The 12527-nt window shown below is 37.9% G+C and overlaps 1 protein-coding gene across 1 annotated transcript in view; it reads right to left on the bottom strand.

The window, feature by feature from the left end:
• LOC107587964 (rho GTPase-activating protein 44-like) overlaps window positions 1–9683 on the bottom strand; it is a 75316-nt gene extending 65633 nt beyond the window's left edge. The window contains exon 1 of the mRNA XM_016275949.1: window positions 9430–9683. Coding sequence (XP_016131435.1) covers window positions 9430–9482 — 53 coding nt within the window. The 5' untranslated portion in view covers window positions 9483–9683. The remainder of the gene's footprint in view (window positions 1–9429) is intronic.
• Window positions 9684–12527: the final 2844 nt, after the last annotated feature.

Raw genomic sequence — 12527 nt, 5'->3', positions numbered from 1 at the left:
TGACATCACTGAATTGAATGATGAACTGTCTTTAACTGAAAAATTAGTGTTTACTATTGTCATTTTGCATTATTGACACACTATTTTCCTAATTAACACTGTTCAGTTGCTTTGACAATCTGTATTGTTAAAAGCGCTATAAAAAATAAAGGTGACTCGACTTGACAACATACACTGGTGACCAGCTATGATCATTTTTTCAGCAGAACTGATATAAAATATTTAATACTACAAGAAGGTATAACCAAAATCCTTTAATGTTAGTCCATTTTGTGGCCCCTTTGGTAACTCCCTCAGCAGCTATTTTCTATATACTGTAGGTAATAGGTACCTACAACCCACAACTCTTGTCAACTTGAATGGGGTCAAATACTCTTAAACTTACAATAACATCAAATTTGAAAATGATGGTAATTTTCCATTTTTGCCTGAAATCAGGTAGGTTCTTTGGAAAAATGTGCCTGTGTCGACATTTCTTCAAAATTGTATTACTTTACTTCTTGCTTGTTTTTTATAACACTTTGAAAGTGAAATGTTCCGTGAGTGTTGCTAAAAATGTGTTCCATTTTAAACTAAACAGACAAATGAGAATCTATGAATCTCAATGTTTGTTCTTGTATGCATCGCAGCAGTTTGGAAATGAAATATCCGGTAAGTGGCACTGAAAGTTCACACTCTATTGTGTTTGACAGTGTTAACAAAAAGGAAAAGTGACATAAAAATGCCTTTGCTGCATCAACCGTGCCATTTTGGCTTGCTTCTACAAGTGTTTAATCTCTTTAATCGTGCTTCACTGGAGCTTTGCAAGTACACTGCTATACCAGGTGAGCTACCGAGCAAGTTTACAACGTCAGAAAAGCCAAACATATGGAGCTGGTTATGTGATGCAAATGTCAAAATAAAAAAAAAAACATGCACTATGGTAAAATTGCTTTGAGGTCATAAGATGGTATTGTGCAAGGAACAGCATGAAAATACATTTTTATTAATTCATAATCTGCCCCTGTAGATATCATAAGTTGTGTGAAAAGGAATACAAGTTGTTGGTGTTTTACTGCCACTAGTTATCATAGTGGAAAGTTCTAATTTAACATTATTACAGTTTAATTCTGCTTTCTAGTCACTGGTTGGAAATCAAATAATTAATCTTCCTTTCTTACAGCTGCCGTATTGAGCATCACACTTTTTCCCAATTATCTTTTATAAAAATGCTATATCCATTCTTCATTATACTGTCTCTAGTTTTACCTTGTTTCACAGGGCATGCATTCTGACACACAGCCTTGAGAAGTCTCAAACATCCCAATCACGGAAAGCAACAGTCGGTAACCCTAGTCAATCTGGGTTCGATTTGATGACTGCAAATGCTTGCTTGTGGTCAGAAGGACGTCATGAGAAGCCCGTGTGCCAACTCAGCGGTAATGTATTCCGGCTTGAGAGTGTGTGTTCTCTGAGCCAGGCAGAGGGGAGAGACAGATTGACAGAGACAATGAGTGCGAAAGAGGACTGTCCATTCCAAACAGTGGATTCGTTCGGGTAATTGGACCGTGCATTAGAAAGGGGCCGCCTGCCCTTAATTGCTCTACAGACATCTATTACTGCACAGCAACGAGTATGATTTCAAAAGGCCTGGACTTTGGAATAAGAGCAGGGAGTGAGAGAGAAAAAGGGGGAAGAGGGAGAAAGACATAAGTGGAATGTGTGCTGGTGGCTACAAGGATCTGACGCTAGAGGTCTCAGCTAATACTGTATGTTCTGTTCTGGAATGTTCCATAATCTATAAAAAGAATCATGATGTGCTATATTAATCAATTACACTGCAAAGTTGCTTTTTGATGTCATCACAGGTTTCATCCGGAAGGGCTGCTTTGAAAAGACAGAAAAATTATTTATTGAAGGGAAAGGCCTTCCTGGCCTTTTAAATGTTAGGTTATGAGCTCTGATAGACCAGTCATCTAATCATCTGGCCATAGATTGGTCTATAATGTCTTATATATTTGTCCACCAATGAGAAAAGCTTCTGTTACTTTGGAAATGGGAGCTATGGGAAATGTTTAAGAGTGACCTTGCACTGCCATAAGGCATTGCGAGTGACTCTAATGACACATCCCAAACAACATATATTAATGTTGAAAAGTTTGGGGTTGGTACAAATCAGTAAAAACTGTAATATTATGAAATATTATTCAAATTTAAAATAACGTTTTTCTATTGCAATATATTTGAAAATATGTATTCCTGTGATGCAAAGCTGAATTTTCAGCATCATTACTCCATTCTTTAGTGTCACATGATACTTTAGAAATCATTCTGTTATGCTGATTTGCTTAATTGTCTTATTATTATCAATGCTGACGACTTATTATTATCAAGTGCTGCTTCATGTTTTCATGGAAAAGGTTTTCAGGATTCTTTGATAAAGTAAAAACAAACAAACAGCATTTATTTGAAATAAAAATCTTCTGTAGCATGTCTTTACTTTCACTTTTGATCAATTTAATGCATCCTTGCTGAATAGAAGTATTAATTTCTTAAAAAACTGACCCCAAAATTTTGATTGATAGTGGAAGAATATGAATATTTTGCACAAATAGAAATAGAAAAATGCAGTTATTCAGACATATGATATTTATTTTATAATCAACCTGCAGACTTTAGTCCATAGTTCTCTATTGCATCATCTGATATAATGTAATTCATAATGCTTCATGAAAAGCTCATTCCCCTATAAAATAGGCGCACAATCTAGTATAATTTTTTTCTCCTAATGCTTGCTTTTAATCAAATGTTCTAGTACTTCACTATTATTCCATCATTCATCTTGGAGCAAGTTCAGATTAAAGGTCTAGAACTCTTTATTTTGTTTTTGAACAGAAAATGACAGGAAATATGATTTCCAGAAGATCAAAAGTAAGGCCACTTAAAACGTAGGTGGTCACTACTGCGCTCAATTGCCAGTGAAAAACTCCTATCAGTCGTCCACTCTCTCTCACTGCAGGGACTGATCACCAGTAACCAGTGAACACACACCAGAAGCTGGCATGAGTTTAGTCTTAGTGTTGCTGACATTGCACACCTGCACGCCCCCAGAGACACTGGGGTGGAGGCTGGAGGAGAGAAGAGAAGGAAGGAGGACCTCTTAATAGAAGCGTTTCCCAGCTAATTAAAAACTAGGCCACTGCAGATACATAGACGAAGAAACGCCATGATGTCTGAAAAAAGACACTGTCCCTGTGACTTACATCAAATATAGGCTAAGCTAATGATAGAGCTACAGAAGCGGGGTTAAAGGCTCGGCTTCTGAGTCCAGGCTGGCAAACAATGACCCTACCTGTGTTTTAGGACAAGTTTTAGAACTGGAAAATTATCTGAAATTAGAGGCGTCACATTGTCTTCAAGGCAAAGAATAATGACATCAGTGAATAATACATAAACTCAACCACTGGATTGGATAGGGATGAGAAATATATTGGAAATAGACTATATTGGTATAGAACAACTGGCCAATACCTGAAGAAGATAATGCTCCATTCTAGTGAGCTGCCTACATAGACAGCTATCTTCTAAGGCAGCAATCTAACCAAAATGAAAAATGATACATGAAATCATAAAACTATCTACACAGGCAACCACGCTAACAGCTCAATACTCTTAGCATGTTATAAGCTAACACCAATTATAAACAAAGCACACACAAATATTGGGTGAAACAATCACTTTTCAATTAAATGGACCGTACTTATTGTCACTTATCTGAATGAATTAACTTATATTTATAAATGAGTTTCTCAAATCCGCCCACAATTTTTTTCACTGAGGTCGACACAATGCATTCTGGGATGCTGGCTTAGAACTTGGCCAAAATAAAGTATCAAAGATGGCATAAATTTGCCTCCCTTATGATGCCTTAAACGGATAGTTTACCCAAAAATTTAAATTGAATAAAAAAAGACCTAAACGACACATGTTCTGGACACAAATGACCATCTTTTTTTAATCTACTTTTTGAAGTTGTAAATAAAACTTGGAGATTAGTGGAGTACGTTTTGCGAGAAAATACAGTAATTGCATGGGAATACTATCTTTCTAGTTCAAAATTTTATGGGTTTTGATTTAATTTCATAATACATTTTTGTTTACATACATGTTGTGCTTTATGTATGTGAATTGATCGAAGTTTATATGTAAATAAAAGCCTATCTGTTCATCATGTAAAGCAATCGTGTCTCTACTGAAGAAATGGATTAACTACTTGATTCACATGAATTACTTTTACTATGGCTTTATAAACTTTTTTGTAGCTTGAAATTTTTGGTTGCGTGGGCTCATTGGCAAAAATGTGCCTCTACCTATATTTTTGTAAAACTTTTCCAAAACGTACCTTTACGTACAATTCATTGCAAATTCCAATTGAAACGGACACTAGTGGCAGTTAAACACCATTGACTTTCAGTGTTTTTCACAGAAATTATAATTACACTGGCAGATGAAGAGCATTGACCTTTTATCGTCACTCACCGTACCTTTCATTTTCAATCTGCCTCAATACACAACACATATGCAGGTGCAGACTCAACGAGTAATTTAAATCAAGCACACATTGTGCCCAAATTAATTTGATCTTCAATGAAAAAGATAAATCTGCAAAATCAAGAAGCTACTGAGAAATTCAGCATGTGTAATGAGTCTCAATCTGATCATAAGAAACGGGTTTGCTTTTCTGTATGCTATAGTGAAGCCCTGTTTGATTGCTTGGTTTAAACTCTTCTTTATGTCCTCACAGGCCTTTGCCATATTATTTGTCTTCAAACTTCAGTATATTTAAATGATCAACAAAAGTACCACCATGAGTACTAGTGACAGTGACAAGTTAATGACTCTGAAGGAATCCACAGTTCAAATGAACTATACTTCAGACCTCAGTTTTACTTAGGTGTAGTTTTGAATCAACTAAGAGTATGGCGATTTTACGCGAAAACGATGTACTACAACCATAGACTGTATAAAAACATGGACGTAGTGTCCGTGACGTCACCCGTAGATTTCCGAAGAGTGTTTTTGAAGCTCAAAATTGGGCGGAGGCAGCCGTCGCCATCTTGGCAACGCGTCACCGCGCGTCACTCCCGGAAAATCGAAAATGGGCAAAGAGGTGGGAGCAGGTTGCTGAAGCCATGCCCACCTAGCTCGACGGTGGTGACAGCAGCGGCAATCCACCTGTCACTCAAGTGGCCATGCCCTTAATTATGCAGAACGTTAAGGCTTAATATAATTTAAACGGATGAGTTATAAAAAAATTCGCCCCCTCACAGTTGTCATCAAGGGCAAAATTAGCTATATAGACCAAAATCATTTTTTGAACCAGGCTGTAAACATGTTTTTTTCTGCTGTAAAGTTTTTACAGACAACATGTTGTCAACTTGTCAAAACGATCCCTGTTTACACAGATCCACGAAAAATGACTAAAAACACCGTATTATGCATTAGGCCACTATAGTTGGTGAACATATAAAACACATGCGCATGAAATCAACATTTTCACAAATTCGTTTTTGGTAGTTTACAAAGAGACGATAAGAGTATAGTTTTCAAAAACTTGCACTTTGAAACACGTGGACCCAAAAACGCCATTGTTGTGTGAATGAACGGCCAAAGATATAAACCCCCTTAAATATAAGTGTTTGGTGTATATAAAAGAAAGGATTCCCTGCAATGTGTGGGCACTCCCTGTTGAGCGAGCACGTTTGTAACGCAGGGCCATTAATCAACATACACACTGTTCCCAAGCTCTCTGCTGACGGCGAAAAACACACACGACTCCTTACAACATACTGTTCCCAGTAACAACAAGCTGGCAGTTCTGAAGGAAGAGGGAGGCTGCCATACTTCCTGAGAGAGAAAACACTACAGGCAGTGCACAACCCCACCAAAAACCCTCACAAACACTCACTGCCACAAAAACATGAATGAGAGGACTAGAAATATAGTCACAATGAGAACACGGAGAAAGAACACAAATACTGGCCCCTGAGCCAGATCAACACAAATGCACACAGAGCAGGGGGTAGTCATTTTCATCACAGTGGGCAAGAGGAAAAGTGATTTACAAATGATGAGAAATGAAAACAGCGGGGAGGATGGGGGACACAGCTATAAAAGCATCTGGACAAATGTCAAATACATAAATACAAATGTATACACTAGGCCTGTGCAGTATGGCAGTACATACTGATTATAGAAATGTTTGTTAGATACAACATGAAGAGGAGTTTAGTTGTTTATGGCTGCTATACATTTATATGGATTATCAACTATCTTGTGTATTTTACGCTATTTACAATGGCTTCAAACATGGCTCGTCGAACAGAATTTGGTTTGAATAACACTATCATTTAAGTTTGGGGTCAGTATTTAGTAATGTTTTTGAAAGCAAGGTTGCATTAAATATATTTTAAAATGTAGTAATTTATTCCTGTGATGCAAAGCTGAATTTTCAGCATAATTTCTCCAGTCTTCAGTGTCACATGATCCTTCAGAAATCATTCTAATATGTTTGCTATATTTGCAGCTTGTTTCTTATTATATTGAAAACAGTTGGGCTGCTTAATTTCTTTTTGTCAAAACGTTGAATTTTTGGATGCTTTGATGAACAAAGTTATAAAACCGCATTTATTTTAAATAGAAAAATCGTTTGTAACATTATAAATGTATTTACTGCTATTTTTTGTCTCATTTAATGTTTAATTGATGATTAAAAGTACTAATTTCTTTCATTAAAAAAATAATAATCTTACCGACCCCAAAGTTCTGAATGGTAGGTTATTCATTTAAAATGTTGCTTTCACGGTTTTGAGTCGGAGTCTGCTGTTTTGTAAGTATTATATAAAGACTTTTCATTGTTAACAATAAACACTTTTAGTACTTTTGGAGTTTTCGTTGATGAAGTTCCGAAAATAATCAGAAAATAACAAACAGAAAATAATCAAATAACTGAAAATGCATCATAATATGAAAAGAACAACGATTGTAATTTCTGTTTCAAGTCAACTTTAAAGGGATAGTTCACCCAAAAATGAAAATTCTGTCATTAATTGCTCACCCTCATGTCGTTCAAAACCCGTAAGACGTTCGTTCATCTTCGGAACACAAATTAAGATATTTTTTATGGAATCTGAGAGCTGTCTGACCCTGCATAGACAGCAACACAACTGAAATGCTCCCAAGCCCCAGAAACATAGCAAGGAGATCTGTAAAATAATCCATGTGACATCAGGGGTTCAACCGTAATTTTACGAAGCTACGAGAATACTTTTTGTGCACAAAAGAAAAAAAAAACGACTTTATTCAACAATTCGTCTCCGCGTCATGCCATTTTGGAGAATATCCACTGGACGTAAACAGTGTATGCTGTTCTGTGTCAGCTGCATCACACGGATACGCTGTTTTCGTTCAGATCAAATCACAGCAACGTAGGAAACAGATCCGGCGTGAAGCAGCTGACACAGAACAGTTGAACCCCTGAAGTCACATGGATTATTTTACAGATCTCCTTGCTACGCTCTGGACTTGGGAGCATTTCAGTTGCGTTGCTGTCTATGGGAGGGTCAGACAGCTCTCAGATTCCATAAAAAATATCTTAATTTGTGTTCCGAAGATGAACTAAGGTCTTACGGGTTTGGAACGACATGAGGGTGAGTAATTAATGACAGAATTTTCATTTTTGGGTGAACTAACCCTTTAAAGTGAAAAGCGAGCATTGAATACTGAAATGAAGGTAGATCTGAATGCGATTGGCTTGACTGCATGCATAAGCAGAGAGAAGTCGATCATATCACAGGAAGAACAAGTTATGCCATTTCAATTCAAATTTTAATTCAAATACATCTGCATTAAAAATTGTTCACAATAAGATCAGTAACACACATTAAGAAAATAAAAGCTATATTGATTTCATGCTGACTTTAAATATTCGCAAAGAAAACTGGTGTTGATAATGGACAACAAAAGTCAGTGATGTAACAAGAGTCATGGATCATCTCTTGCACTGCAATACCTCTGCACGAGTCTGTCAAGGTCGTGAACACAGTGTCTAAGTGCAACTCTCAGCTGATATTGGGAGATGTGACTCTGTACTTCTAAAACATGACAGGAACACGCAAATCTATTTTCCAAAGCAAACATCAGTCCAGTGTGCCCTCCCAGACCCTGGGACATATTATTAATGAGTCAGTACACTGCGTTGTTTAGGAAACATGTTGTTTCTCATTACCGCACATGCAGCAACAGACAGAATGCCACAGTGGGCCGCTGCCACAGTTCCCTGGACATTACCAGGGAAAGGTAGAGAATACTAATGCAGGGCTTACGCACAAACACACACACACACACACACACACAATCTCATGCCCTGAGCAATGCTGGAACAGGTTGGAGGAGCTCGGCTTGCCATTTTCCACTGGCCTGCTGATGCCAGCCAGAGGAGGTAAAAGAGAAGCTTCCCTTACTCATCCACTGAGAATGGATTTGAAATGATGACCCACAGCACTGTGGTATAATCACCCAGCAAGGAGCCGCCCGATAGCGACACACTCCTTCTGGCCTTTCACAACGCCCCGTGCATGACAAGAAGAGAGGTGGGTGAGCGAAGAACGTAAAGAACAATCCAAACATGTGAAAGGTCAAGCATCGCACACCCACTCCAGCATAAACAAGATAAATGGGATAAGCAAGAAAAAAAACCTGCAGCAACTTTTTCGCTATCCACACTATAATGAACTGGATTTGGAAACTCGAACCCGTGCTTTCTGAAGCAATGATGACCTTCTCCATCACTGACAGATCTTGCTGATGTACTGCACCCAACTCCTCCTCTCTTTTTTTCAGAGATCAGTGTGCAATGAAAACATTGCGCCTTTGCCATTTTCCTCTCATCCGCATCCATCCGCATCAGCTGGCACTAGAGACATGTCATTCTCACACCTCTCATTCAAATCAACGTGAGCTGATACAGTGCTACATTACGCTGCATTTGATGGAAATGCATGCTGGAGGCATGTGCAGGAGGTGTAGTGTCAGTGCCATGGGGAACCTCCGAGAAGCATTTTGCTAGAAGAAAAGCCTCTGCAGTGAACCCGTTACGCACAACACACGGATGCATGCACAACCTCCAATCATGCCTTTATAACAATGATGCCTAATATTGCATGGGTGTGATAATGCTATTTTAAGATGCATTGCGCAATAGCTAGACGCTATTAGTAGTAATGGCTACAAAAAAAATTAAATATGCATGCACAGGCTATATTTAGAAAATAACGAAAGTTTGAATGGGAAAATATATGTGAGTTAGGGATTCTTTTCTGCAAATAAATAAGTAAATAAATAAACTTCGTCATGGTGTAAAACGATCGTATTTAAGATCATAGCGCTCACCTGCCAACAGTCTGGTTGGCAAGCTGTCGCATCCGATTGAATTGCTTCTTCATTTTTGTATTTTTTTTTCTGCGTTAACACCTCGAGCGCAAAACAATCCGCTTTTCTCTCAGAATAAAGGGACGTAATCCGGTGCGAACATCCCCGTTATTCCCATCACACGCCCTCATGGCAAACCGAACGAGGGTGGAAATGTCCTAAAATGCGTATTTCAGTGCATTTTTGCGCTGGCGCTCGGCTGAGATGCTGCTGGGCGATTCTCGCATCGGCAAAGTGACAGCAGCGGAACGACGCGAGCGCGGTGCATCATGGGAAGTGTAGTCTTATTACACACGATCCATGTGCCGAGCGCTTTTCATTTAGTGCGGTCGACAGACAGGTGTGCACTATGCAGTGGTGGCGTTTAGTTTGCACTGCAGTGCAGTTCACTCGTGGCATAAAGCACGCTTTCAGACAAAAACAATAGCCTACGTGGTCTTTCACAGCACACTTAACCCTGTCTACTTAAACAGCAGCAGGGCAAAACATGTTTTTAACCATGACATTCTGATTCAGAGCATAGAGCTTTTAGAGGGGTTGACCCCTAAGATGCACAGTTGTTTAGCAACAGACAACCAATCATAAACAGCCTCGGTTCTACCTCATTAAATATTCATGGATTTGTACATTAGAAGTAACTTCCCCGGGTATCTGGGGGAAACGGTTTACCGTGCGTTACATCTGTTTTTATACAGTCTATGGTTGACATGCGCGACAGCACACTGATAACATGAGCACATTAGTTCCACAACAAGGCAAGAAACTGCGTTGCATGACATTTGAAATTAAGCTCATTTTCCCGTGTTTGAGTGTATTTTAGTAGTGAATTTTTTACTTAATCAGATACGGACCTTTTCAATAAGCTACATTTAGCTAATGCATATGACATGGTGAGAAATCTTGAATGAAAGCAGCACCATAATGCGTTGAGTGATGAGAGACAGGTTGTGTCCCAAATGGCAGACTACGCTATGCACTTCATCTAGGCACTGTTTGATCCAGGTCCATTTTGGCAGGGTCAGCGTGGCCTTTAACGACGGCATCCATTTGGGTGCGATCATAAACTACTCAGACGTCTAGTGTAATTATTATATAAGATTATTTTGTCATCCAACATCTATAACAGCCTCTCCCCCTCCATCATCCGGACATGTGGAATGCACTTTTTCTTTATGGAATAATCGTTGTGCACACACACTAATCACACTATTAATAGCCTACAAAAACGGCATAGACTAGTGCTAACCAACCTATTTTTTTTTTTGCATTTAGGTGGCTGCTATTATGTGGGTGGCAGTTATTACAGGTCGCATCCTGAATTTGTCCAGTCAGTTACGTTGACCCTATAGGCTAAATATGAAAATAAAAAACTTTACAGTAACAATGATTAGGCTAAATAACTAACCCAAGATAAACTATGAGCCAACAGATAACCCTATTCTCCAAAATGTATATCTCCACTCAAAAAAACTACCAAAGTAGTAGCCAAGTAAGTTAGAAGCTGTAAAATCATAATATTAAAGAGCCAGTAAAAAAAAAAAACACTATGCTAGCCTATATTAGTTTTGCGAAGGCTATTTCCACAGGGAAATGAACAAACATGAGCCATAGCTTTTTATGTTAGCTCAGTCATTCTTCAGACGTGGGACAAAACAGGTCCAGCAAGGGTAACTGCTATTAGCTTTAAAAAAATAAAAATATTTTCAATTTTAAATGTCATGGGGGATTAATAATAGAATGTATTTAACACAATTATCACCTTCAATTTAATTTTCTCATTATTATACCAAATCTGTGTTTCTTAATGTCCTCTCACTACGTCTAAAACAGTGTGTCCACAGAGAAGGGTTCAATCATTCATATGCAATAAAATGGATAAAAATGTTTTTTTAATGATGAAAAAGAGCTTGTTTTATCAAAAGCAACACTTAATAATATCTCCTATCAAAGCAAGGTTGTTTTTTTAATGACACGTGCATGTTTCATAAGATTTTAAAGTTGCGTCCCCACTTTTTTTCACCGTCAGACATTCAATAAAATGTAATAAAATCAGGGAATATCAGGGGCAGCTGTCACTCTAAAGGTCCCCCTTGCCACAGTTCACCTCTGCAGAGTACATCACTGTCAGACAGGCTCTGCTAAGTCCTAATGTTAATATTTCCTGTGTCACAGCCATGATATGTCAACACCATCTTCCAATTTCTGAGGAAATTATTTGAAATATTTAGATAATTGTATTCTCCTGAAGCAGGTTCCATTAGCATCTAGCATCAACAGAAAAAAATAAAATGGCTACCACATGAACTCCATTGGTTTTGTGAAAGAAATGGCAAATTTGTCACCACCATAAGATTTTGTGTTCCAATGGTATATCAAAATACTTCAATGTGACTCTTGAATAAAAGCTTTATAAACAATAACATACTCACTGTTTGTTGTGTTTGTTTTAATACAGCAATTGACTGATTCAATGTATTTGATAGTTAAAATGACTACAACTTCAGCTTTTCGTCACCTCCGTCAGTTGAATATTTGGATAATATTTCATTATGATATTTTATATTTGTTGTGGAATTGTTGGTCACATGTGAAAGTGTAATCTGTCTGCTAACACGAGAATGTGTTTCGAAATGTTAAAAACATCTTGATTGCTGTTAAAGATAAAGCTGAAATTATATTACACAGTCCAAGGTAAAAAAGCACATTTTGTTAAAAAAGAGAAAAGTTGGGAGGTTGTATCAAAGCATAGCTCGGTAGCTTAGTACATATAAGATACATAAATGTAGTTTCATTTATCTGAGTACAAGGTTTTATTTTTTCAATTTTGCACCCTGTTTTGTCCCACTTCTCAAGAATGACTGAGCTATTCATTTCCACTGGGAACCGAACACGAGAGGAAATCTGGGGTTTTGTGAAGATGACACTGCCATCTTGTGGCTGCTCTCATGTAGTTTGACCTGTATTTAAAGGACTTCCACCGCCTCCTGACAGCTTGCAATTGCATTACTTGTTAATTATAAGAGACAACATATTGTATGATATCTTACTTAGGTCAATTT

Source organism: Sinocyclocheilus grahami, unplaced genomic scaffold (assembly GCF_001515645.1).
Source record: "Sinocyclocheilus grahami isolate Dianchi unplaced genomic scaffold, SAMN03320097.WGS_v1.1 scaffold97.1, whole genome shotgun sequence".
NCBI classification, from domain to species: Eukaryota; Metazoa; Chordata; class Actinopteri; order Cypriniformes; family Cyprinidae; genus Sinocyclocheilus; species Sinocyclocheilus grahami.
This window is presented reverse-complemented; position numbering and strand designations above follow the sequence as displayed.